At 41.8% G+C, this 27,907-nt stretch overlaps 2 protein-coding genes across 5 annotated transcripts in view; both read left to right on the top strand.

Annotated features, from left to right (window-relative positions):
* Positions 1-3,519, top strand: part of TTC39C (tetratricopeptide repeat domain 39C) — a 122,865-nt gene extending 119,346 nt beyond the window's left edge. For both annotated transcript variants that reach the window (XM_007974438.3, XM_073006416.1), the window contains exon 14: positions 1-3,519. In XM_007974438.3, coding sequence (XP_007972629.3) covers positions 1-90 — 90 coding nt within the window. In that variant the 3' untranslated portion in view covers positions 91-3,519.
* Positions 3,520-6,852: 3,333 nt separating this feature from the next.
* Positions 6,853-27,246, top strand: CABYR (calcium binding tyrosine phosphorylation regulated). Of its 3 annotated transcripts, XM_007974433.3 has the most exons (6): positions 6,853-6,980; positions 10,951-11,119; positions 11,220-11,273; positions 21,755-22,096; positions 25,137-25,734; positions 27,161-27,246. In XM_007974433.3, coding segments are annotated over exons 2-6 (1,140 nt in total). In that variant the 5' UTR covers positions 6,853-6,980; positions 10,951-10,974; the 3' UTR covers positions 27,162-27,246. The 3 variants fall into 3 exon arrangements, with proteins under 3 accessions (XP_007972624.1, XP_007972623.1, XP_037838362.2); XM_007974432.3 differs by lacking the exon at positions 27,161-27,246 and having other exon boundaries at positions 25,137-25,928; XM_037982434.2 differs by lacking the exon at positions 27,161-27,246 and having other exon boundaries at positions 21,755-23,035; positions 25,137-25,244.
* Positions 27,247-27,907: the final 661 nt, after the last annotated feature.

Here is a 27,907-nt window from a genome sequence, read left to right as displayed (position 1 = left end):
GAGGATTTCTCTGGCTACGACTTTGAAAACAGATTGCATGTCCGCATCCATGCTGCTCTGGCCTCTCTGAGGGAATTGGTTCCTCAGTGACAGACCCGGAACACCCGCTCTGTCCCTCCCCACCCAGGGTCCGCACTTTAAAATAAAAGCAGAGGACAAAGCTCTTGTGAAGATCGGCTTTTCTTCTGAAAACCACCTGTGCCAGGGACACATTTTCCCAGTTAAGCTGACATATTAAAGATCTCCTCTTTTAAACATGTAGCTAAAAAGTAATAATGATGATGAGGAGGATGATGGTAATAATAATAACTAACCACCTGGGGAGAGGGTTAAGTGACCTTGCTCAAACGTTTTAGTTTTGTGATTTATTATTTTTAAAATAAAATCAAACGAAACATCCAACTCAAGATCCTGTAGGAACACCTACCTTAAGCACATATCTGAATGGGTAACATTACGAGGTACCTGTAAAATTATTAACAATATTATTACATAGCATTTATATTTGTGTTTTGAAAAAATAAAAGTGCTTTCTAGTGTTTTACTTTATCCTCAGAATACTCCAGTGAATAACATAGCACAGATATTATTAACCCCACTTTGCAGACAGTGAAACTCAGGCACAAAAAGGTGAATTGACTTATCCCAATTAATTATTCCTGTTATCAGCAGAGCAATGAATAGAAAGCAGATTTCCTAACCACCAACTGACTGATCTTTTATTGTAAAAATAATTAATGTTAATAGGCCAGCATTCCGTGTTTTACTTATTAAAAGAACAAAATCTTCAGCTGAAGTTATGTTACCAGAAATACTCATCTCCAGATTGTCTACAGAATGTTTCAAAGCAATGGACACTCTTTTTCCTTTGAAAGCCAACCAAGTAAGAGCAAATATTAATAGAAGATGATTTTACAACTAAAAGTGTAACTCTTTTGCTAATCTATTAGCCTAGTCTATAGATGAGACAAACAGTATCTACATTCTGGGAGTTTACCTTTCTTTGTGAAAATTGTCGAATTACCAACTTTTGGAAATCTTTTGAGACATTACTTGAAAAAGTTATTTGTGAATGAACATAGATTTTGGCCTCAAAATATTTGCTGGTGGAACATTTGCTGGGCTACACAGTGCCAGGATTTAATCATTTTCCCCCTAGCTCAGGTTATTTAGATAATATAAAAGGAATTCAAAGTTATTTTTTTATTCTTCATTGCTAATTTTTATTGTCATTTAATTTACCTCCATGCCCGCTACTGCAAACCTGTGGTTTTGAAGAATCTAAATACCTCAGTCACTTTTAAGAATCTCTGCCATAATTTGGCTCAATGTTTAAGGTTAGATTTTTAAAGACATTTTTATTGAGCTAAAGAATATCATTTTAGAGTGTCATTTATTTACAAATTCTTTTGGCTGAAGCATGATCTCATATTAGTATTTTAATATTTTCAAAATAAAACATGAGAAAAGCCAGTAAAATGTTGGCAAATTTAATCTGATTTGACCTTGTTTTGAGGGAATAATCATAATTTATTTGAAAGAAGTTATTTCTCACTGATTTTGGCTCAACTATATTCATGTTTCTTCATCTCTGTTACTGACCACTTTTCAGTAGACTGTTTCCAAAATGTTTATTCACATTGACTTTCTTACTGATGTGAATTCGGTGTGGGTTTTAGATCATAGTGAGAGAGAAGAGATTGCTCTCCTATATTCAGTGAATGAGAAGGGAACTTTTTTCTGAAGAGCAAAATTGGTGTCCAAAAATATTGGATATCTGGGTTTTTGTTTGTTTGTTTGTTTTTCTTGAGACGGAGTCTCGCTCTGTCACCCAGGCTGGAGTGCAGTGGTGCGATCTTGGCTCACTGCAACCTTTGCCTCCTGGGTTCACACCATTCTCCTGCCTCAGCCTCCCAAGTAGCTGGGACTACAGGCGCCCGCCACCACACCCGGCTAATTTTTTTTTTTTTTTTTTTGTATTTTTGGTAGAGACGGGGTTTCACCGTGTTAGCCAGGATGGTCTCAATCTCCTGACCTCGTGATCCACCCACCTCAGCCTCCCAAAGTGCTGGGATTACAGGCGTGAGCCACTGTGCCCAGCCTGGATATCTGGTTTTAACTAGACTGAAGGGAAGAACATTATGAATCTTTAAAATACAGCTATTGCCATTTTGCTCTCTTCTTAACATGCAGCATAGGTGACAAGCTTTTCTGTCATGATCGTGGAGCATTCTGAATTGTGATGTTTTTGTTTGAGAGTTCATTCTTGAATTTTCAGTTCAAAATGTTGTTTGAGCTATTATTCCACATTCAAAGATTATATAAGGTCCTGTGCTTTTGAATCTTTTTCAAAAAATTTCTGCCTGCTTAAAAAACTACTTTTATTTTCCCACAGAGAGTTCAGGACTTCAGATTAGTTTGTGTTCAGCTCACTTAACTGGACAGACAATTTTGCGTTTTGCAACACCATCCTGTAGGTTTTCTTTACTACTCAAAGTATAGGTCTTTTAAAAAATTTTTAATCTTCGTTTTTATTATTATTATTTTTTTGAGATGGAGTCTTACTCCGGTGTCCAGGCTGGAGTGCAGTGGTGCGATCTCTACTCACTGCAACCTCTGTTGCCCAGGTTCAAGTGATTCTCCTGCCTGAGCCTCCCAAGTAGCTGGGATTACAGGTGCCTGCCACCGTGCCTGGCTGATTTTTGTAGTTTTAGTAGAAACAGGGTTTCACCACCTTGGCCAGGCTGGTCTTGAGCTCCTGACCTCATGATCCACCCACCTTGGCCTCTCAAAGTGCTGGGATTACTTACAGGCATGAACTACTGTGACTGGCCAGGTCTTTTTTTTTTTTTTTTAAAGAGTCTATCCATCCTAGGCTTGGTACAGATGGCCCCTGTGGTAAATCTGTGTTAACATGGTGGTAGACCATGGAGAGTGGGTAGATGGAGCTTCTAGACTCCAAAACAACAAAACCACAGTGTGAGTACACTGTTCCATTAGGTTGACTGAAGTCTGAGTACATTTTCTGGCCTGTGTGCTGTGACTCATCCAACCTGTGAACTGATTGTGATCTGCTTGGTAACTTGGTTTGGTGTAACCTGCTCTTAACCCTTTGCTGATGAAGAAAATAATCATATAAGTGGAACTATTTGCATCTATGTGTGCTTCTTTTTTTATGTTGTCATCACTCACTCCTTCCCCTGTCCTATTTTGGAGGCTCTCAATGGATCTTCTAACTTATAAATGTCAAATATATTTTTGTATTAGATTGTGCCTATGATGAGAGAAATCTCTAATGTATATTTTATGTATGCTGAACACATTTTTATAATTTGACACACTTGGAGGCATGGTCTAGTAATAATAATGTAATATGTACCTTGCTGGTTAATATAACTAAGATTTTACCTTTACTGGGTTAGGTATCTTTTTTTATTTTAGCACCTGACAACTGTCTTCTACTGAGTAAAGAATTATAACTTTTAGATGTCACAGAAAATTAGAGTATTTATTGTCACATATTGTGTAAGTCAGTTATTTATCGAATTCGCACTTTTCTGTCTCTGCCAACTAAAGTTAAAAGACAAGTCATATCTGATTTTTAAAATGAGCACATATGCATGCATGCACACATGCACACACACACCTTTGCTGTATAAACTTTTCCAGTGGATTTCTTCCTTAAGCAAATCATGCTGGCAAGTATTCAAATATGGTTTTACACTATGAAGATACACATTCACAAAATCATGATGTACTGTTTTGGTTTCTGCGGATGGTATATTTTGTAGAAAGAAAATTGTTAAATCAAGATCCTCCAAGAAGATATATAGTCGAGGCAGATTCTTTAGAAGCTAGAAGAGGAAATGCAGAAAGAGAAAAGGATAAGGGGAGCAAGAGAAAGTTGGTCCATAACAGATACGCTCCTTTTTCAGTAAAGTATGCAGAGCACAATTTAACTGGCTTTCTTGTGAAAGCTAGCAAGGGGGCTGAGCTCTATCACCTAGTTGATTTGGGTATGAAATAGAAGCAACACACTTGAAACCCAGGTGACCTCAGCCGGGCGCGGTGGCTCACGCCTGTAATCCCAACACTTTGGGAGGCTGAGGCAGGCGGAGCATGAGGTCAGGAGATCGAGACCGTCCTGGCTAACACAGTGAAACCCCATCTCTACTAAAAGTACAAAAAAATTAGCCGGGCATGGTGGCGGGCGCCTGTAGTCCCAGCTACTTGGGAGGCTGAGGCAGGAGAACGGCGTGAATCTGGGAGGCGGAGCTTGCAGTGAGCCTAGATTGCGCCACTGCACTCCAGCCTGGGGGACAGACCGAGACTCCATCTCAAAAAAAAAAAAAAGAAACCCAGGTGACCTCTATGTAATGCCTAATTCCTCCTCCTAGAGGCCAGTGGTTGTCAATTTTCGTGTTTTACGAAGAGATTCTGATTCGATAGGTTCTAGGTAGGGCTTGGGAAGGCATTTTTAACAAGCTCCTGGGACGATTTCTTACGCAGGTGATGTGGATTAGAGAAACATTGCCCTATTCAGCTTTTGTTAAGGATTTAGTAAATCTGGGAGAAGAGTTAAACACAAGCAGAATTATATAGCAAGGATAAATCATAAAGCATACATCATGGGATCACTGAGAGAATGCTTCTAACCCACTGGCTTCCTAAAGTAGATTTCTGAGATGGGTTATAAAGGATAAGCAGGATGCAGTCAGGTGAAAACACTTGCTGGAGCAGGATTCAAGGCCTTGGACTTAATGAGCAAAAGCACAGAGGTGACAAACCTCATGTGTGTTCAAGACTCTGGAGCGTCAAGTGGGAATCACATGGTGATGGATGAAATACGAGAGGTACGTAGAGACCACACCCACAACCATGGAAGGATTTCGGGCATGGCAGAGGGGCAGTAGAAAAGAAGGTAGATTTGCATTTTAAATCACTGTTGACCAAAAAATAACATATTGGTGACTGAAAGGGAGATGAACAGAAGGCCAAGATTGTGAAACCACATGAAATCATTAAGAGTTCAAGAAATCAAAGCAGCCGATGGGCAGTGGTTTGAAAATTATTGGTTAGATGTTTTCATTGTAACAATTTGCATTTCAGAATGACTCAGCCAAACAGTCATTGAAGAAATGAAGAGAGTAAAATCTTGTTTTTTGAGTTACAGATATTTCCGCATAATACCTTACACCCAGTTGGGATGACCCACCGAGGTTAGGTTTAAAAACCATAAATGTCTCCAATTCCAAAAGACCACAGATGAGGTCTTAGTGTTTGTACTTAGGATTTTCAGTAGCTCATTCATTATGTCTCTGACAGCTACATGTGTTATAAACCAAGCTATCAGAAATCATGACAGCCTCATCTTACTTTTATTTACATTACCAAAGTGGTGCTGGAGGTCAGTGACGAAGGATGAAAAATATCTGCAGAGCCACCAACACACTCAGTCTAAAAAGCCTTTCTCCTTTTTTTTTTTTTTTTTTTTTTTTTTTTGTGAGACGGAGTCTTGCTGTTTCTCCCTTTTTAAGTATGTAATCTTCCCGAGAAGAGGGAGTTTGCCTAGCACTCAGTACTAATTATTAAGTGGACTAATGAATGGCACTAGATAATGCTGACTGAGGCCTTAACATTGCCTTTTATTGCAAAGTGCTCTGGAAGCCCTATTTTTTTCTGAATTAAAAAACAGGTTTTTTTGTTTTTGTTTTTTTGTGGGGTTTTTTTTGGCAGGGTTGGGGAAGGGGGTTAGTTGGTTTTTGTTTTGTTTTGTTTTGCTTTTGGTCAGATATCTGCCCTGGCGATGCTCTTTGGTTTAAAGTAGTTGCTTTTTAAACATTTGAAGATGGATCAAAATTAAGGCTGCTTGTACTCTGATAATCATGATTATGGTGTTATTTGGAGCCCAGCCCAAATACCTGAGCCTAAATGAGTGAAAGAGCAGACAGTGGGCGTTTTTTTTGTTTTGTTTCTTTTTTGTTGTTGTTGTTTTTGAGACGGAGTCTCGCTCGGTAGCCCAGGCTGGAGTGCAGTGGCGCAATCTGGGCTCACTGCAACCTGCGCCTCCCAGGTTCAAGCAATTCTCTGCCTCAGCCTCCAGAGGAGCTGTGATTACAGGCGCCCGCCACCATGCCCGGCTAATTTTTTGTATTTTTAGTAGAGACAGAGTTTCACCATCTTGGTCAGGCTGGTCTTGAACTCCTGACCTCGTGATCCACCCGCCTCGGCTTCCCAAAGTGCTGGGATTACAGGTGTGAACCACTGCACCTGGCAGAGTGGGCGTTTCTAAATGAAGCGGTATTCCTTTAGTTTGGTAAAACTGAGCTGAAGTTACACACAGTCACTCTTTGACTTGTTTTTGACGGTGGGCTTTGTTAGGGATAGTTGGTGTCTGATCTCAACTGTGGAGAAACAGGAAGTTTTGGGATTCATGCTAAACCCTCATTCCACAGGCGAGTTTCACAAAAGAAAAAGTGCTGTGTTGCATACAATTATTCACTCTGAGTCTACAACGTGGCAGAAATTATTCCTAAAGGTGACCGAAGAGCTATAGTTTATGGGGCCAGGAGCAATGTGTGGAATCGCGAGGTAGAGACATAACAGCACTGCCATAAATCTCTTTCTTTCCAAATGAGCACTAATTTTAGGCCCAACGACCAAAGACGGAGAGGCAGTCGCTTTGAGCTACTCCTGGCCATTTGTTGGGAAATCACCTAAATCCGCTCAGGTGTAGCCAGAAGACGGGAAACAAGCCTCTCTCGCCGGCCAAATTACGGCCTTTGTCGCTTTCGGCTCACCATTGGCTGCAGCCGCTGTGGCCCCGCCTCCTTGCGTGCGTGCGGAGCTTTGTGATGCGCGACTTCGTGACGCACGCCCTGATGCCTCCGGGGCTATAAAAATGCTCGCAAGCGTCAAACCTCAGGAGCCGCCGGCAAGGGGGCAACGAGGAAGCTCTTAAGAGCACAGCCGGAAAGCAGGTGGGGAGAGTCTGGAGAAAAGGCGCACCCTGCGGCCTCGGAGACAGTTATGCCTCAGGGAGTCTCTCGAAATGGGAGAGGTCGTCGGAGCCTCAGGTGTCGGGGAAGGCGGAGGGTCCTCAGAGTTGGGGGGGACCTGTGGGGCGGCCCCGGCCCACACCGGGGAGTGCGGCGACTAGACGGCCAGCTGCCGAATCTGGGGCCTCGGTGGGTCCGTCGCCCGCCCCTCCTGAACAAGTCCAGGCGAAGTGAGCACGCCCAGCCTCCTACATTTCACTCCCCTCTCCCAAACAGACCTAGCGCAAAACGAGCACTGACACAGCGGGGGCCCACACACCGGGGGTTCTTCGGGGAGAGATGGGGGAGTGCGGTTACCTACGGCTCCGAAGTCCCTGCTGGCATCCTGAAAGGCATCGTGTTTCTTGATTAAGGCGTTACCCTTGTGGTACTGGGCGCATGGACGTTTACAGTTGGGCGGGGCAGGGTTTAAGTTCTGCCAGTGTTGGACCAGTATTGGTGATAGGAGGGATCTGGGGAGAATTATTAAGCTGTCACTTTTAAATAACCCTAATAATGTTTGTGACTATTTTACCCGTTGACTTTCATCAGCTTGCTCAGGACAGTTCTTTGTGGGGAACTGAACTGTAGGACGTTTAGCGTCCCTGGCCCCATACGTTCCCAAAGTCGGGGTGAGAACTAGTGGGACCGGGGATCATGGAGTGCATGGCCGCTGCCCCACCTTTGGTAGCAGCAACTGCTAACTGCCTCTTGAAAGGTGGTTGGCGCCATCATGGTTTCTGGGAGCCCCCCCCCAGGGTTTTTTTTTTTTTTTTTTTTTTTTTGGAGACGGAGTCTCGCTCTGTCGCCCAGGCTGGAGTGCAGTGGTGCGATCTCTGCTTACTGTCAGCTCCGCCTCCCGGGTTCACGCCATTCTCCTGCCTCAGTCTCCCGAGTAGCTGGGACTACAGGCGCCCGCCACCACGCCCGGCTAATTTTTTGTATTTTTAGTAGAGACGGGGTTTCACGGTGTTAGCCAGGATGGTCTTGATCTCCTGACCTCGTGATCCGCCCGTCTCGGCCTCCCAAAGTGCTGGGATTACAGGCGTGAGCCACCGCGCCCAGCCTCTGGAAGCCACTTTCAAAACGGTCTATCTACTCACCTTGGGTACTTAAAATTAGACATACGATATGTATGTATCAAATATATATTTGTAACGAACAGTATATATGTATCAAACATGTCATTGCTGCCTATGCTCCTTAGCATTTAGCATATGGGACTGCCGAATCCCCACTTCTTATTTTTTTAAAAAATTCTTTTTCTGTGAGTACATAGTAGGTGTATATATTTATGGGGTACATGAGATGTTTTGATTCAGACATACAGTGTTAATCACATTATGGGGAATGGGGCATCTATCCCCTCAAACATTTATCCTTTGTGTTACAGTCCAGTTACACTCTTTTCGTTATTTTAAAATGTACAATTAACTTATTGACTATAGTCACCCTGTTGTGCTTTCAAGTAGTAGGTTTTATTCATTTTTTATAACCATTAACCAGCCCCACTTCCCCCCATTTTCCACCCAGGCCCCCATTACCCTTCCCAGCTTCTGGTAACCATCCTCCTTTATGTCCATGGATTCAATTGTTTCAATTTTTAGCTCCCACAAATAAGAGACCATGCAATGTTTTCCTTTGTGTGCCTCACTTCATTTAACATAATAATCTCCAGTTCCATCCACTTTGTTGCAAATGACAGGATCTCATTCTTTTTTAATGGCTGAATAGTACTCCGTTGTATCTGTGTACCACATTGTCTTTATTCATCTGTTGATAGACACTTAGGTTGCTTCCAAATCTTACCTATTGTCAACAGTGCTGCAACAAACATGGGAGTGCAGATCTCTCTTCTGTAGACTGATTGCCATTTGGGTATACACCCAGCAGTGGGATTGCTGGATCACTTCTGGTTTTTTAAAAGATGGTTTAATTCAGTAAATCTGTTGAATGATACTGTAAAAGGAAGTTTTCATTAAGGGATTCAATTATACTTAATTATATTCTGAAAGGATTTGCTTTGGCCAGTACAGATTCATTTTGTCCTGACCTTTGGGAAGATGAGATGTGCTTTTAAGTATTGAACATTTTGCTATGAGATATTAGTTACTTTATAATAGAAGCTGTGCCCTTCTATAATTAAACTATGCCACTTAACCCCATGAAACTCATTATTTATTGTAGGGATGTTGTTGAGGACATGGCTCATTATATCACACTATTTGCTTTATAAGGACTTGGGGGAGAAATTTCTCCTGGGTTTCAGTATCCGGAATAGCTGTGGTTCTCTCAAACAACTGATTTGTTTTTCACCTCAGGAAACCTGAATCATTTAACCACCTATCTCCTATTTTGTGATGGCTCCTTGGTAGCTCAGGGATCGATTTGATACCCATCTTTATCAAAGTGAAGGAGCTATGGCATGCATTGGAGTGCTAACTTTACCTGTAGCTTCACCCTGTTTTTCCTATCTTAGTTTTCCCCTCACCACTTTAGGGATTTTCTTATTTAATTTTGTTCTTTAGAAGCCTCAGATAATTTTTTAGGAGGAGTCAGAACACGTACACCCTGACATAGTTTTAGGTAGCAGCCTCTGCAACTCTGAGCATTACAGGTTGGTCTGTGCAATATCTCTGATACCACTTAAAAGCCAGAAAGGCAGACGGGGAAACATAAGGGAAAATTTGGGAAGAGGGTAAGGGAGATATGAGAAAAGACAGGTACAAATGACGGTGGTATAACAATAGCACAAATAAATTATACCCACTCTGATTAATGTTAAAAACAAAGTTATTCCTACAGGTACGAAGCAGGCTGGAAAAAACCCAAAAATTTAAAGCTAAAAAATGCACACTTAAACACGAGCAATGGTCAGGTGTGGTGGCTCATGCCTGTAATCCCAACACTTTGGAAGGCTGTGGGTAGATCACAAGGTCAGGAGTTCAAGACCAGCCTGGCCAAGATGGTGAAACCCCATCTCTACTAAAAATACAAAAATTAGCCGGGTGTGGTGGCAGGTACCTGTAATCCCAGCTACTCCGGAGGCTGAGGCAGAGAATTGCTTGAACCCAAGAGACGGAGGTTGCAGTGAGCTGAGATCACACCACTGCACTCCAGCCTGGGTGACAGTGAGACTCCGTCTCAAAAAAGCAACGTGTGAGAATATATTTAGAAAAATAAGGAAAAACATTTTCTTACAGAAAAAAAACTATCTTGTAACTGTTTGATGCATATGTATACAGAAAGGCCAGTGCCTGTGTGGTTTGGAAGGACTTGTTTAGAAACAGATACATGAAATATTAACTGCACAAAATACTCACTGAATTTTACAGAGGCAGGTTCTGTTTTTTGTTCTTTGTTTTTAATGTCCTCAGGGTCTTGGCAGGGCTTTTCCTATGGATTTCTATAATGGTACTAGATTGCTCATCTGTACATAGTAGGCTATTGTTAGTAGGGTTGTGTTATTTTTTAAACTACCATCAAGAATTAGCCCATTTTACTAAAATGAATACCTACATATTAGAACAAAAGCTGATAATGTTAATAGGAGATAGTTTATTATTGGAAACTATAGTTAACTTATAAGGACTATTTTAGTCACTTTGGGAGGCCGAGGCAGGCGGATCATGAGGTCAGGAGGTGGAGACCATCGTGGCTAACACGGTGAAACCCCGTCTCTACTAAAAAATACAAAAAATTAGCCGGGTGTGGTGGCGTGCTCCTGTAGTCCCAGCTACTCAAGAGGGTGAGGCTGGAGAATCACTTGAACCCGGGAGGCGGAGGTTGCAGTGAGCTGAGATCATGCCACCGCACCCCAGCCTGGGCGACAGTGTCTCAAAAAAAAAAAACAAAACCAAAAAACTATTTTAGTAAAACATTATTTATAAGACTTTGTTTTTCTTCATTCTAGTTGAGTTACAGACATCCTGCCAAAATGATTTCTTCAAAGCCCAGACTTGTCGTACCCTATGGCCTCAAGACTCTGCTCGAGGGAATTAGTAGAGCTGTTCTCAAAACCAACCCATCAGACATCAACCAGTTTGCAGCAGCTTATTTTCAAGAACTTACTATGTACAGAGGTTTGTTATTCCTTTATATATTTGCTGCTTTGAAAAAGAAAACATTTTAAGTTGGGAATTTTATGTATCTGTATTTGATTTCCTGTATTGATTCCTTCAGGGAATACTACTGTGGATATAAAAGATCTGGTTAAACAATTTCATCAGATTAAAGGTAAGTACCACAAGTAGTAATAGTTTTAATAATGATGTTTATTAATTATTGCATCATTACTAGCATATATTCAAACTTAAGAATGGTGCCCACAAATCATTTGATGTTTAATCACATTGGTCCTTTTAAAAAAAGGACCAATGTCCTTTTTTTTTTTCAGAGACATGCTCTGTCACGCAGGCTGGAGTGCAGTGGTGCCATCATAGCTCACTGCAGCCTGGGCTCAAGGGATCCTCCTGTCTTAGCCTCCCAAGTAGCTTGGACTGCAGTTGTGAGTCACCATGTCCAACTAATTTTTTATAAATTTTTGATAGTGATGGGGTCTTGCCGTGTTGCCCAGGCTGGACTTGAACTCCTGGATGCAAGTGATCCTCCTGCCACAACCTTCCAAAGTTCTGGGATTACAGGCATGAGGAGAATTGGATTTCATAGTAATAAAGACTCAAATTATGAGATTAAATACTTTGTTGGAAGGGTTTTTTTTTTTTTTTTTTTCCCCCCCTTTGCAATAGAGTCTCACTCTGTTGCCCAGGCTGGAGTGCAGTAGCGTGATCTCGGCTCACTGCAACCTCTGCCTTCCAGGTTCAAGCGATTCTCCTGCCTCAGCCTCCCAAGTAATTGGGACTCCAGGCACCCACCACCATGCCCGGCTAATTTTTGTATGTTTAGTAGAGATGGGGTTTTGCCATCTTGGCCAGACTGGTCTTGAACTCCTGACCTCAGGTGATCTGCCCGCCTCGGCCTCCCAAAGTGCTGGGATTATAGGTATGAGCCACTGTGCTCAGCCGCTGTGTATGGTTTTTAGTGAGTCTTGGTATTTTTGGATTATTCCAGTGAAAGTGATGATGAGCAAGGAATCAGGATGGGAAAAGGTGACATGAGCAGAGAGCTATAGCATATAACATCCAAACTGAGAATAAAATAAAAATTGGCAGCTAAGCCTTAGATGCTACACAGGACTAAAAGGAAGGAGATCTGCCAGTCCTTGAGTGAGATAAACAGGTTACACTTTCCACAAAATGGAAACATTTTAAGCAATGAATGCAGTGATGTCAGAGACCAGCACCCAGAGGGCGGGGCATGATGGCTCATGCCTGTAATTCCAGCCTTTTGGAGGCCGAGGCGGGAGGAGGATCACTTGAGTCCAGGAGTCCAAGACCAGCCTAGGCAAAATAGACCCCCATCTCTAAACAAACAAAAGAAAACAAAAACACCCAGAGACCAGTTATGCCTCTACCAGGGGTAATGAAGAGCCAGCATAAAAGGACATGTGGATCAGAGACACAGCTTACCCCAGCACTCAGGAGTTCAAGACCAGCCTAGGCAAAATAGTGAGACCCTGTCTCTAAACAAACAAACAAAAGAAAACAAAACAAAAACACCCAGAGACCAGTTATGTCTCTACCAGAGGTCATGGAGAGCCAGCATAAAAGGACATGTGGATCAGAGACAGAGCTTACCCCAGACTCAGCTTACCCCTTTTTAGAAGGAGGAGAACCTTTAATAAAGGAGCAGTAGCCCAAAAGGCTCACTAATTAACCAAAAGACTTTTTGAAGGGACAGATTTTAAAACTAAGATGAAATTCTGCTATTGGGAAATGAGCATTTTAATGCAAGATGAGATCAGTTAGAGAAAGTAATACTGTTCTGGCATATCTAAGTCACTGTGTGTAAATTTTGAGCCCTTTACAACAGCATGACATCCAAAGCTCTCTCTGATTTCAGTCTGTCCTATCTTTGCAATCATCTCATTTCATAGACCTCATGTGCCGTATATTTAAGACAATCTGTCATCTCCTGAAATGTGAAATTTCAAATCACTTGATTTGGGCTTATGTTCCTTCTCCCTCCAGGAGTTCCTTTCACTCCTTCTTCTACCTTTCAAATCCTACATATCCTTGAAGTTCAATCCATAATTTCATTTAACAAATATTTAATTTCCTGACAATTTCCAGATGCTGTGCTAGGTGAAATTCAGCAGAGAGGGAGAGCTTTTCATTTCAGCTATGACAGAGAAGCCAGTATTGGACTTGTCCTCCTATCATAAACAGACATAAAAGCTGTATAAATTATATAAAATGAAGTCCAGTACCTAGATTCTTGGGAGAAAGGATTCCTAGAAATTCAGCCATATTCACAGAGGCTTTCTTCCTGAGGACACTTTCAAATTCTTGTGCAGGGAAATACAGCCCAAGCAGTGAGTGAAATCTAGGGAGAGGTGACAGAGAAGCAGAATTTCAGTCTTTCAGTGTGGCTGGGATGTGAGTGACAGTACCAGAAAGGAGGCATTTTCAGAGAAGGACCTCCAAAAGTTTGCAAAAAAAAATTTCCCTTGGGTTTTTGTCCAGCTCCTAAGCTCCTCATGTGTGGAGTAAGGCTTGAGGAGGCTTAGCAGAAAAGAGCTATTGGGAGACTGAAAGCTAAGTCGAGAGATCAGAACCATTTAGTGTCGGGAGAGGCTTTGCAGGTTGGGCCCAGCCAAAAATAAGAGATTTTTGCGAAACCCTGGCAATTTAGTTGAGACCTCAGAAAGGTCATACACTATGAATGAAGTGTACTTTAAAGTATACATAGTGCACTATCATACACTAGGAATGAAGGTCATACACTATGAATGCACTAGGAGTAAGAACAAAGCTGAAGTATGCCCACTTTACCAGAATTTATAATCACATCTCAAGAGGATCAGATTGATCTGCCATTAGAACAGAATCAGTACCATTTAGAAGAAAATAACAATCAGAGCCTCTACAATGTGTCATTTATAGTTTCTAGCATACAGTTAAAAACGACTAGACATTCAAAGAAGCAGGAAGAAGTGATTGATAAGGGCTAAAACATAACATACTCACTAGAAGCAGACCCAAAGAATATCCAGATACTGGAATTACTACATGAGGTGGATAGAAAATAACCATGATTGGTATTTTGAAAAGATGGAAAATAGATGAAAAGATGCAGAACTTCAACAGAATTAGAAACTACAAAATAAGAAACATTTATTCCATAACTGCAAACTATAAAATTATATGGCTTTATTAGAAGAAAGAATTAGGAAACTAAAAAATGAGCCAACAGATAACCACCAAATCAAGGCAGATAACCACCAAATTAAGACAAAGAGAAAAATAGAAAACAATGTAAGAAATGTATATGGAACATTGTCAAAAGGTCTGTGTCCACCTGTAGTCTCAGCAACTCAGGAGGCTGAGGCACGAGAATCGCTTGAACCTGGGAGGCAGAGGTTTCTTTAAAAAAAAAAAAAAAAAAAAAAAAAAAAGTCTATGTCATTGCAGTAAATGGAAAAGTAGTAGTATTTGAAAGCATAATGGCTGAGAATTTTCCCACTCTGAAAGACAATAGTTTACAGATTGAAGAAGTCTAATGAACCCATGGCAGGATAAATACAAAGAAAATGACACACAGGTATATTACAGCTAAACTGCTGAAAAAGACAAAATCTTAAGAGCAGGTGGAGGGGTAAAAGGGTACATTACTTTTCAGGGGAACAATAATAAGACGAATAGGTGATTTCTTAATAGAAACCACGGAAGCCAAAAGACAATGGAATGACATACAGTGACCTAGAATGCCAGCCTAGAATTAATATATACCTAGTGAATATATCCTTTAAAAAATGAATGCAAAATAAAGACATTCTCAGGCAGCAAAAACTGAGAAGAATGCATTGCCTGCTCTACAAGAAATGCTTTTAAAGAAATTTATAAGCAGGGCTTGGTGGTTCATGTCTGCAATCCAAGCACTTTGGGAGGCTGAAGTAGGAGGATCACTTGAGGCCAGGAGTTTGAGACCAGCCTCAGCAACATAGTGAGGCCTTGTCTCTGCAGAAAATTTTTTAAAAATTAGCTGGGCATGGTGGCACACACCTGTAATCCTGGATATTCAGGAGGCTAAAGCTGTGATCACACCATTGCACTTCAGCCTAGATGGCAGTGCAAAACCATGTCTCAAAAAAAAAAAAAAAAAAAAGCCTATAAGCAAGCAGGGAACACAGGGAACTTCCTAAATCTAGGAATGGATACACAAAAACTTACAGAGAACCCAACTGACCCATTATACTCAATGGGGAATATTGAATGTCTTCCCCTCAAGATTGGGACCAGGACAAAGATCTCCAATATTACCATTTCTATTTAGCTTTGTACTGTAGGTTCTAATCAGTGCCATAAGGCAAACACATATTTTTAAAAAAGGAAAGGCATAGGAAGAAATAAAACTATTCAATAAAACATGTGACATGACTGTGATGTAGGAAACCAAAAATAATCCTCCTCTTTTTAATCAGCTTTATTCTACAGAGGAGAGGGTATATGGGACACAGCCCAGATGTTTATGGGCAGAAGGTTTAAAAAAGTACAGATACATTATCTAGTAGTGTAAATCTTAAGATAATGAATTCAACAAGTACCCAGAAAGAAAATGGGTATTATGGAAGTCATAGAATAAAAAACAGACAGGGTATCTAAAGAGCAGCATTTAATACAATCCCCCTCTAATTTATGCTTCGTATCAGTTAGGAAAGCTTTTGGTTGCAAGTAACAGCAAACCAATTAAGAGTGACTTTAAGAACAGATCTGAAAAGGTGTTCATTCTGCTCCTAATATACTTTAATAATAAGCATCACATATCTAGGCACTCTGCTGTGTCATTCTTAGAATGTTTTACATGTCTCCGCATGCTACTGCTCCAGGGGTTATGCCTGTGTTTACATCAGGAAGGAGGAGAAAGTGGTGGCACTACTGATAACATTTATGGTAAGAGAGATCAGAATTGTCCCATGCATTGCAGGACACCTAGCATCCTTGATCCTGGCTCCTAAAATACTAATGCCTCCCAGACATTGAAATACATACAAATGTCCCCTCTATATCTATAAATACTCTCAGTGGAAGGGGGATACTACTACCCCTTGAGAACCAGTGTGCCTGGGGCTGGGTACATTGCTGCCACTAATCTAGCTAAGATTCTCTTAGCAAAGAATAAGGGAGGGAATGTCTGCTATTCCACCCACCCTGCTTTAATTCTTTGCCCTTAAGTGAAGTTGAGAGAGATGAGGTTTGGTAAAAATGTGGGGAGGGGGGATGTGTTGGGAGTGATGGGGTGAGGGATACAGAAATAGACCCAGAAGAGAAGAGGGAAGGATGAAGCCAAAGGGATGCCAAACTGCATTTGGTGTTGCTCCCTGTGGCCCAGCGAAGTTTGATGGCAGTGCTGGAGAACCAAGAGGAAAGTGAAGGCAAAGGGGCATGGCATGGGAGAGATTACCTAGGATAGGTAGAATGGCTCTTCTCCTTCAAACTGGCCATGCCATCTTTTGCTTTCCACCTCCTACAGTCCAAATTACTAGCCACTTTCACACCTGTTCCTTATTTCTAAAGGTTAACCCAAATTACCTAAAAGCCACTGGACCCCATACATATTTCAGTCACTGTACTGACCACATTGTCATATAATCAATCATCTGCTTATATCCTTAATCAGAGTGAGATCTTTAGGAAGTCTTATTCCTCTTTGATTCTTCAGTGTCTAACACATACTGGTGCAACTAATGATTGATGAATGAAGAAAGAATGGAAGGAAGGGCGAGGAGGAAGAGGGGAAAAAAGAAACAAACCACCTACTTTATAGTCTCTGGTATTCTCATTCCAATCAGTTCAATAGAGGCTAGTTGGAATCTTCTGTTTTAAATTCTTAAAAGACTATGTACCATACATATTCCTGACTTTAAGCACTCTCTTTGAGCGTCCCGCCTCCAATTCTTATACAGCCTGTCGTATCTCTTGTTAGGCCCTGCTGCTTATACACTTCTGGTCTTTGATGCCTTTCAGAGTTCCCATTTCATGCCAGAATATGTCCTTTTCCTTATGCTTCTTGGGCAGTTATGTACCCCAGTACCCTGAATCTCCGTATGAGTTGTGCCTATTTAAAAAAATACCATATGCTTGGAATTTATCTCTATCTTACTGATTTCATAGAAAATCAGGATTCTGCAATGAATTTTAAAGTTAGCCAATTTGAGTCATTTTATTATACTTAAAAAGGAACTTTTTTACAAGAAGGAATGCCTTTAATTATGTTCCTAATTCTTAGTGTGTATGTATAGTTTTGTCAGCTTAAGTAGAACCAGATCACCGAAGTCATAGTGGGTTAATCTTCATAAGGTTGATAAGATCAACCTTTAGCAAACCTAGTTTACAACTTGAAGAAATTCTGTCTTCTACAACCAACATAATCTCAAGGTTACAAGTCAGCAATTGTTATATGTATTTAAAGCTGACCTTAATACATTAGAGAAAAGCTCTCTACCCTTCTTAATAAACAGATAATGACATGAACTCAATATAGATTTATATGTGTATAGTAACTAGTATGTATATATTTGCCAACATTCTTTCATGTATTCCAGACAAAGCCAAATGGTTGATCTAGTGTTTGCATTTTTTTTTTTTTTTTTTTTTTTTTTTTTTAAGACAGAGTCTAGCTCTGTTGCCCAAGCTGGAGTACGGTGGCATAATCTCAGCTCACTGCAACCTCTGCCTCCCGGGCTCAGGCTATTCTCCTGCCTCAGCTCCCTGAGTACCTGGGATTACAGGCACATGCCACTGTGTCTGGTTCATTTTTGTATTTTTAGTAGAGACAGAATTACACTATGTTGACTGGGCTGGTCTCGAACTCCTGGCCTCAAGTGATCTGCCTGCCTCAGCCTCCCCAAGTGCTGGAATGACAGGTGTGAGCCACTGCGCCTGACCTAGTGTTGGCATTTTCAAAAACACTATAAAAGTTTAAGGCATCTGGTCTCAATTTTTTTAATTATGAAAAAATCCATAAGTATATAACACACACATATAAAGAAAAAACATCCTGCATTTTACCACCCAGTTTAGGAAATAGCCAATTTAATTTTAATCAAAGCTGAATCAAATCTCGAATTAGAGATTTGAGATTTATATAATGTTTGATATCACATATTCAAAACTTTTCTGTATCTCTTTTTAAATGGGTATTGATTCATTCCTTCCCCATTTATATGTGATTTAGAGTTTATTCGGTGCTTTCAGATGCATTATTTCACTTAATGTCCACAGAAACTCCATGAAGTCAGTTATAATCCCCATTTTGCAAGTGAGGAGGCCTGAAGCTCGGAACAGTTGACTTGGTCATGCAGCTATTAAATCTTAGAGCCAGGACTGGAATCTAGGTTTTCTCATTAATTTTTTTACTGTGAGAAAGTTGCAGGGAAGAAAACAATATCCTACATTCCCTGGTAAATTGTTAAGGATTCATAATTATATAATGCTTTACCTTTCCAGAATGGTGGTTATAAGGGATGTTTTTGTTTAACAGGGGACTTCTAGAGATAAAAATATTGAGCTTTCTTAACATTTAAAACATTAAATCATTTTAATCTCCTAGACATAATTTCAGGTACCATGAGCCTGTGAGGGAGACACTTTTAATTAAAAGAGCAAGTGGTCCTTTGCAGAGTTGCCTAAATTATACCACAAGCAACCTGTCAGGTCAGTCTAGGGATTGCAGGAATCCAATCCCTAGATTGGCTGCGTTCTTGAAAACGCTCATGGTAAGCGTTGGAGAATTGAAGACCCTATGGGGGAAAATAGTTAGGGAGGCCTTGAATTGGTGTGGGTATGGGGAAGGTCAATCTGGTTAGGAGTTGGACTTGGGTGGTGGTTGTTGCTTTCATTACCTTCACTGTATTACAGACCTCAAATCCTTCTAGGAGAGGGCTGCCAAGACCTTTTGCTGAGGGTGGGGCTGGGGTGCCAGAGGGTATTTCTCAGCATCTGTGCTTCCCCCTCAGCTTTCAGCCTTCTCTGCCAGCATGCCCCACAAAGGGCATCTCTCTCCAAACTCTTGCCCCCTCTCCTGGTGGCAGCCCGCTGTCTCTTGTTTCTCAGCCTTGGGCTGGTTAGCAGTGCAGGAGGTTCCCTGTTGTTCTGGGCCTGCCTTAGACCTAGGCTGGACCTGTGCACCTGGGCTTTGGACACGGGGCTTTCTTGGTGTTCCTGCCCTCTGTCACATGGTAGCCAAACTCTGCCTTCCATCTGTGGTCAGTCTTGGGCCAGTGTCTCCTGTCTCTGCTCTGATAATAGGAGAGCTCTGTCTGGCCTTCAGCCCTGCCTCCATCTTTCATGTGAGGCCCGTGGAAAAGTGTTTGCTAATGAGTGTGAATTTCCTTGGGTCTGGAGTCCCAGGTAATTCCAGACTGACATGTAGTGCACCGTTGGCCTTTACCAGTACATTCAGATTATAGCTGGTACGTTCTTACCAGCTGGTGTGATGGCAGCCTATTCTTTCTGGATCCTGCTACAGCGGAGACTGTTTCTTGTGTCCCTTTTCTCCTTGGAGGGGCTGGTTCCTCTTTTGAAATCAGGTTACTTGATTACCTTTTGACTTCAGCTCTCTGCTGGTCTCAAGAAAAGTTATGATTTTGTGGCTTATCTATCTGGCATTTTCCTGTTGTTATGGATGGAAACAATGTATTTTGTAGCTTTCTATATCCTAAACATAAGAGTAACTCTCCCAACGTCAGGCTTAAATAAGATTTTTCGGCTGGGCGTGGTGGCTCACGCCTGTAATCCCAGCACTTTGGGAGGCTGAGGTAGGTGGATCACAAGGTCAGGAGTTCGAGACTAGCTTGGCCAACATGGTGAAACCCCGCCTCTACTAAAAATACAAAAATTAGCTGGGCATGGTGGCAGGTGCCTGTAGTCCCAGCTACTCAGGAGGCTGAGGCAGCAGGATCGTTTGAACCTGGGAGGCAGAGGTTGCAGTGAGCCGAGATGGTGCCACTGCATTCTAGCCTGGGCAACAGAGCAACACTCTATTTAAAAAAAAAAAAAAAAAAAAATGGATTTTCCCTCTCCTCTGAACTCCTCTGAAATAAAGATCTTTATTAGTAGCAGTTATGTACTTGAACTTTTTAACCTATATTTGTCTATCTTATTTCCCCTATTAAATGTAAGCTATATGAGGTCTCGTCTTAACAGTCTTTCTGTCCTCAATAGTGCCTAGACCACTCGTCCATGTAGCATGTAGCACAAGCACTCAGTCAAACGTGTTGGTGGGTAAAAGGGCTTTCCTAAAAAGTGGATGGGAAAGTCCTGAAGGAGGTGAATGGTTAGGAAAATGAGGTTATTGTTCTAAGCAGAGGGAGGTAACGACAGATGTGGCTTTCTCTCTTTTTGAATCTTTCTCTGCATGTGAGCATTTGGTATAATGTCCATGTCCAGTATTAGAAATCTTAATTGAATTTATAAAACATCAGCCAATGTCAAAGGAGACACTGCAGGACACTGCTTTTTCAGAATGCAGCTGAACCTATTGAAAATATGTCTCCAAAGTTTTGACTTAAGCCAAATATATTCTTTTGAAGCAAATTCCACTTTTCTTGTAAATTTCATTAGAGAAATGCTTCCCAAAGGAAAATTCTCAGCAAACAGATGTGAAAACTTTTGATGAGTTAACGACTAAGGTAGTTAGGTGTGTGGGTGATGCACATAAAATATTACAGTAGTTTTCCAGCTCTAGGATTTTGTATATGTCATCAGCTGTTGTGACCTTCCAACCCATGAGAATTTTCCTCATGCCTGAGGATTCACTTAAGTCTACACTTTGAAATCCGGAGACATCTTTCTTTTCCTCTTGGCTGGGTCAGTCTGACTGTGGCTGTATGATCACACATCACTAGCAGCTGCTAGCATTTTTAGGTTAGAATATGTGACTTTCCTAATGAAAAAAAAAAAAAAATCCTATAGTCCTCTAGCTTATCAGTTCATTAAGTTAAACTTTATATACCAACTTTCTTAAATGGAGGAATGCCTTTATTAATATGCAGCATCTATGTCATTACTAAGTTACTACACCGACAAAGATGAAATAATTTACTGCCCAAGTTGGTCTCCCTCCGACCCAACCTTTTCCCCCAGTTTTGTATGGAAGTTTGATCAGGAGCTTTTTCCATGGAGGTTTTCAGCTTCCTTATTTCTAGGCACAAAGTTATGATCTTATCATCTTTCCCTTGATGCTGACCACCTTAGGATGATATCTGATTATTAGTCTTGCCACTGCGCTATTGAGAGTCACTTATTTCTAAGGAAATGAATTGAGGGTCTTGGAGTAGACAAGGACAGGAATGTTTTATTACCCACACTACAGATGTTGGAAAACAAAGCTGAAAACTCTTTTATATTTGTGTCTCTACTGACATCTGAATGCTCAACCCATTATTGCTTTTTTTTGGGTGGGGGGAGAGGTAAAGATGGGGTCTCACTGTTGTCCGGGCTGGTCTTGAACTCCTGGGCTCAAGCGATCCTCCTGCCTTAGCCTTCCAAAGTGCTGGGATTACAGGCATGAGCCACCACATCCCTATTATTGCCTTCTTTAAAAATATTTTTTTGGGGCATAGATGCTAATTAACCCATCTGGTTGTTGTGTTTTAGTAGAGAAATGGTCAGAAGGAACGACACCACAGAAGAAATTAGAATGTTTAAAAGAACCAGAAAAAACATCTGTAGAATCTAAAGTACCTACCCAGATGGAAAAATCTACAGACACAGACGAGGACAATGTAACCAGAACAGAATATAGTGACAAAACCACCCAGTTTCCATCAGTTTATGCTGAGCCAGGTGCTGAGCAAACTGAAGCAGTTGGTGATTCTTCTTCCAAACCAGCCACCCCTAAGGCTACTACCCCACCCTCATCACCACCTCCAACAGCTGTCTCACCAGAGTTTGCCTACGTCCCAGCTGACCCAGCTCAGCTTGCTGCTCAGATGTTAGGTAAAGTTTCATCTATTCATTCTGATCAATCTGATGTTTTAATGGTGGATGTGGCAACCAGTATGCCTGTTGTTATCGAGGAGGTGCCAAGCTCAGAGGCTGCTGAAGATGTCATGGTGGCTGCTCCTCTTGTGTGTTCTGGAAAGGTGCTAGAAGTGCAGGTTGTGAGCCAAACATCTGTCCATGTAGATTTGGGTTCTCAACCTAAAGAAAATGAGGCTGAACAATCAACGGCTTCCTCAGTCCCCTTGCAGGATGAACAAGAACCTCCTGCTTATAATCAAGCTCCTGAGGTCACTTTGCAGGCTGATATTGAGGTTATGTCAACTGTTCATATATCATCTGTCTATAACGATGTGCCTGTGATTGAAGGAGTTGTTTATATCGAGCAACTGCCAGAACAAATAGTTACCCCTTTTACTGATCAAGTTGCTTGTCTTAAAGAAAATGAGCAGTCACCACCAGTTAGTCCCAAATCTGTAGTAGAAAAGACCACCTCTGGCATATCTAAAAAATCTGTAGAGTCTGTAGAACTTGCACAGTTGGAGGAGAATGCAAAATATTCCTCAGTATATATGGAGGCAGAAGCAGCAGCTCTGCTCTCTGACACATCTTTGAAAGGTCAGCCTGAGGTACCTGCACAACTCCTGGATGCAGAGGGCGCTATCAAAATAAGCTCTGAAAAATCTCTGCACCTTGAAGTGGGGATCACTTCAATAGTCTCTGACAATACTGGGCAGGAGGAGTCTGGGGAAAACTCTGTACCCCAGGAGATGGAAGGCAAACCTGTGCTCTCTGGGGAAGCTGCAGAAGCAGTGCACTCAGGTACATCTGTAAAGTCATCTAGTGGCCCCTTCCCTCCTGCTCCAGAAGGCCTTACTGCACCAGAAATTGAACCAGAAGGGGAAGCAACAGCTGATTAAGGTTTGATGAAGCCAGGTAAGAAAATCAGGTATTTCCATTACAAATTGCATTTCAGGTGACATCTGTATTTCAGGTTGCCATCTATGTAGGCTCCCTGCAGATTGGTCAGTCTTTATTTTCAATAGATTATTTTAAAATGCCAAAGCTATTTAAAGGCTTTGTTGTATTTGAGATTCTACTACTATGACAGGAGTGATTTTAAAGTGACGTCCCCAGAGCCTGGCCTCAAAGTTTGGTCATCCAGCACTTTGGTGTTATTCTTTTGGACATATTATGTAGTCAACAACAATATAGGCTGTTGTCAGGTACAAAATATAGTCATGTGACCCAAATAGGTTGATTGCAAAACTGTAATTAGAGGGTGTTGGTTTGAAATTTTCCTCTTGTGAATCTAAAATTAAACTACAGCAATGCATTTACATAGGCTATGGCATTTTAAAAAGTGAAAAAATGGTGGCGTGTTTGACTGCTTTCACACTGAGTCAGGAGAGCTCTGTAACTAGGTTTGGGGTGCTGGGCCATGCGTTTTGTTTTCTGCCTGGGAGCTTCCTGCAGTTGAAGAGCAGCTTCATAGCTAGATGGAGAGGGGAGAGGTCAGGGGAGCCGGGAGGTATCAGCGGCGGAAAGGACAGCCCGGCACTTGAACAGCAATAGATGCAGTTCACGTAATTGGCTTCCTTTGATCAGTTCCCTCTCCCTGGCAAGTGCCAAAATCAAGCTGCTTTCTTGGCTGTTGAACTATCACCATGTTTTCCTGTGACACAGACATGATGTGGCCTTCATCTCCATCTAATTATGGCATTTGGTCTGCTCACCCTCCTGCCTCATGGATAATTGCAGGGGCCCTTTTTAGGGACAGAAGGGACATGTATGAGCCAAGCCCCCATTCCTTTTGCAAAATCTCTCAACCCTGACTCTTAACCGAGCCAGAGTGATTCAAAAAGTGTTAGCAAAGCAGGTGTTTAGAAAAGATCACATTTTATCTGGCAGTGTGACAGGGATTCTGCACAGCTGCAAAGGCAGAGGGCAGCACTGGGAGTGCAGCGTGTGGGACTGGCGCTATATTTGTGGCTTACGCAGCATGTCCAGACCAAGTCACTGTTTTCAAATGCTTAACTGTTTCTAAAGGAAAACGGAGTTGTCCACAACACTAAGAGGATCTTAACAAAAAAATGCAGACTATCAAACCCTCTCTTCCTGTGAGACAGTGAAGACCTGGCTTGGACATATTTTTCAACAAGCTTGAAAAAAAAAGATCACTTGAAAGTATCTGAAGCTATTGGGAAAATGGCCACTTAATCCTGTGCGTAGTGTTACGTTCTTTTCAGGGGAAGAAAAAGGCTGCACTGGGGATAGATGGCCCAGTGTTCAAAAGGTGAACGCCGCACATTTGGGCAAAGTGAAACTCGTCTAAGACAGTACTGTCTTCAAGAGGCGGGTCACACTTGCATTATAGGTGGCACTCCTAAACCTCTTTTTCTCAACCCAAAGAATCCCTGTGGGGCCAACCAGCCTTTTACTGCCACCTAGGACCTATGATTTCAAGTCTTGCCTAAAAGGGGCGCTCTCTGAGGTTCTGAATCCTAGATTATGTGATGTTTTATGTGTGGTAACAAATTAATGGGGATAATGGTGCCTGTGAAGGGCCAGAGAGATTTGATTATGTGGTGAAGATGATACCTAGTGCTAACTTCTTTAGGAAATAAAACACTATGCAGATGTATTAACGCTTCCTTTAATGGCTTAACACACTCTTCAGTTGACTTTTGGGTAAAGCAAAAGGTTGCGCTGACTGTCCAGTTTCCTCTGTAAGGATCCTACAGAAGCCACATCTAAAGTTGAAGTAGCTGGAAATAGCAACTTAGAGTAAGATTCTTCTTCAGCCACAACTGTAGTGTCCCTGCCACTTGCCATCACAACACTGTTCTCGTTTTTCAGCTGTAGAGAATCTCTTTCACACTGTCAAACACAATTATGCAGCCCTCTCTCTAGCATGCTCTATGGTACCTATCACTACAGCTGCGTTATATGTAAGAGAGACTTACAGAGACATTACTGTGCATAATGCCTGATACAGAGACTCAAACTTTAATTCCTGCAAAATTTTTTTTTATAGCAATGGCAGCAAGTGAACGAGGACAGCCACCACCATATTCTAACATGTGGACCCTTTATTGTCTAACTGATAAGAATCAACAAGGTCACCCATCACCGCCACCTGCACCTGGGCCTTTCCCCCAAGCAACCCTCTATTTATCTAATCCTCAGGATCCACAGTTTCTGCAGCATCCACCAAAAGTCACTTTTCCAACTTATGTGATGGGCGACACCAAGAAGACCAGTGCCCCACCTTTTATCTTAGTAGGCTCAAATGTTCAGGAAGCACAGGGATGGAAACCTCTTCCTGGACATGCTGTCGTTTCACAATCAGATGTCTTGAGATATGTTGCAATGCAAGTGCCCATTGCTGTTCCTGCAGATGAGAAATTCCAGAAACAGACCCTAAGTCCCCAGAATGCTAATCCTCCAAGTGGACAAGATGTCCCCAGGCCAAAAAGCCCTGTTTTCCTTTCTGTTGCTTTCCCAGTAGAAGATGTAGCTAAAAAAAGTTCAGGATCTGGTGACAAATGTGCTCCCTTTGGAAGTTACGGTATTGCTGGGGAGGTAACCGTGACTACTGCTCACAAAGTTCGCAAAGCAGAAACTGAAAACTGGTAGGTATACTTTCCTACCATAATATTTAGGCCTTAACACGTGCGTTTTAAGCATTTTGATTTGCTGAGCTGGAGATTTAGATATTTAAAAATAATTTGAGATAATAAGTTGGGGTATACTCTAATTTCTTTGGGTTATTGTCTCCAACTTCCTAACCACCAGTTACTAATAAATGCACAGCAGGTGCACTGCACCACAATGACTCACGCCAAGGATTTGATGCCCGATACATGAAACTAATGAACTCAGTCGCCTTTGAAATACCTAGTCCGTTGTCTAACACAGTGGTAGATGCGAAAAGGGGATGGATTTTTAAAACGGGACAATTTAGTTGGCATGTTTAGGGAGTAGGGAGGAGCTGGGAACAACTGAAGAGCAAGGTGAGAGAGAAAAGTCTTGATTATGTAACGGAGCACTTAATCCACGTGGTAAGAGGCAGTAGACGGACAGGTGAGAGAGTAAAGAGCTAAACAGCTGAGATTAACTGTGGATGAGACAGTTTGATCACTCACAAATCATTTTTAGATTTTTCATTCATACTTAATGCCAAACCTTATGCTAGCCCTTCTCCCCTATGTGTGGACAGTAGAGTGAGCAAAACATGGGATGTACATCTTATGGGGGGGACAGACAAAAAGGTGTATTACAACATGTATTATGGAGAAAACAAGGTATTGACACAGGTCTGCCTTTAATTGTCACTATTAGATAGGGTGTTCAGGCTCAGATGTAAACTGACACCCAAGCATGAGAAGGAGCCAGCTTTGCAGGGTGCGCCCAGGCTGTGTCCTAGGGCAGAAAAGAACACGGGGGTTCCAGAGACAGCAAAGTAGGCCACCGTGAGACTGGCTGGGACGGAATGGGGAGATTGTATAAAATGAAAGATTTTGATTGAAGGTTCAATGAGAAGCCAGCACAAGTGTTTTAAGCAGAATAATGATAGAATCAGATTCCTGATTTTATTAGATCCTTCGGGCTGCTATGTGGAAAACAGATTAGCAGCAAGGGGGAGGTCAACAGAGGAAGTAGGGAGATGAGTTGAAAGTACAGAAGCGTTATGTACCAATTAGTTACTTCAAATAATTAGTGGGAATTTTAAGTTGAACATCTGAGAGATGGACAAAAGCTAGACTTAATTCATAAGCAGGCTCAAGGACCAGTTACTATATTTTAAGGAAAGACAAAATTATCTTAGGGCTAGGTGCACTTCTTCAAACTCTTTATGGACTTCTAGTGGAACTGCCAAAATGGCTGTTTTCAGCATGAAATTGCTGGGATATTTCAGTGCAAAAGCCCATAGGTAACTAGTTAAGCTTAGTAACAGAGCAGGAGGGTAGACCTTGCATTTCTGATCTTCTGCTCATTTCACATGTTCTGTTTCATGTGTAACTTTAAACAATTCAATGTTTGCATTATTCCTAACAGATCCAGAAATGACGCTGTTTGGGTCAACATTTCAGGGAGGAGTCTGCCACCAGTGTAATGTATCAATAAACTTCATGCAAGCATACAATTTTGCATTGCTTATTTTTGTAATTTAGGAGGACTACAACCAACCAACCAAACACAAAAGGCCTATCATCTTTTCAGACTTAAAGCAATAGCATTTTCCAACTCCTATGTGTATACTTTTTTTTTTTTTTTTTTTGAGACGGAGTCTTGCTCTGTAGCCCGGACTGGAGTGCAGTGGCCGGATCTCAGCTCACTGCAAGCTCCGCCTCCCGGGTTCCCGCCATTCTCCTGCCTCAGCCTCCCGAGTAGCTGGGACTACAGGCGCCCGCCACCTCGCCCGGCTATTTTTTTTTTTTTTGTATTTTTAGTAGAGACGGGGTTTCACCGTGTTGGCCAGGATGGTCTCGATCTCCTGACCTCGTGATCCGCCCGTCTCGGCCTCCCAAAGTGCTGGGATTACAGGCTTGAGCCACCGCGCCCGGCCCCTATGTGTATACTTTTAAACTATTCCCACTCTAACAAACAGATTTAGTAACGAATTTTCTAACCAGGTAGTTCCACTTGATTCTGCATTTGAGATTCACACCAAATGAATACAGTAGCACCTCTCTATACTGTATCTATCCAGAGATTAAGTGAATGCTAAATTCCTACTCACCACTACGCATGCCAGGTAACTGGTTATCTCCTTCGCCCTGGGAGCCATGGTAGCACAAGGAC

This window comes from Chlorocebus sabaeus, chromosome 18 (genome assembly GCF_047675955.1).
Source record: "Chlorocebus sabaeus isolate Y175 chromosome 18, mChlSab1.0.hap1, whole genome shotgun sequence".
NCBI lineage: Eukaryota > Metazoa > Chordata > Mammalia > Primates > Cercopithecidae > Chlorocebus > Chlorocebus sabaeus.
This window is presented reverse-complemented; position numbering and strand designations above follow the sequence as displayed.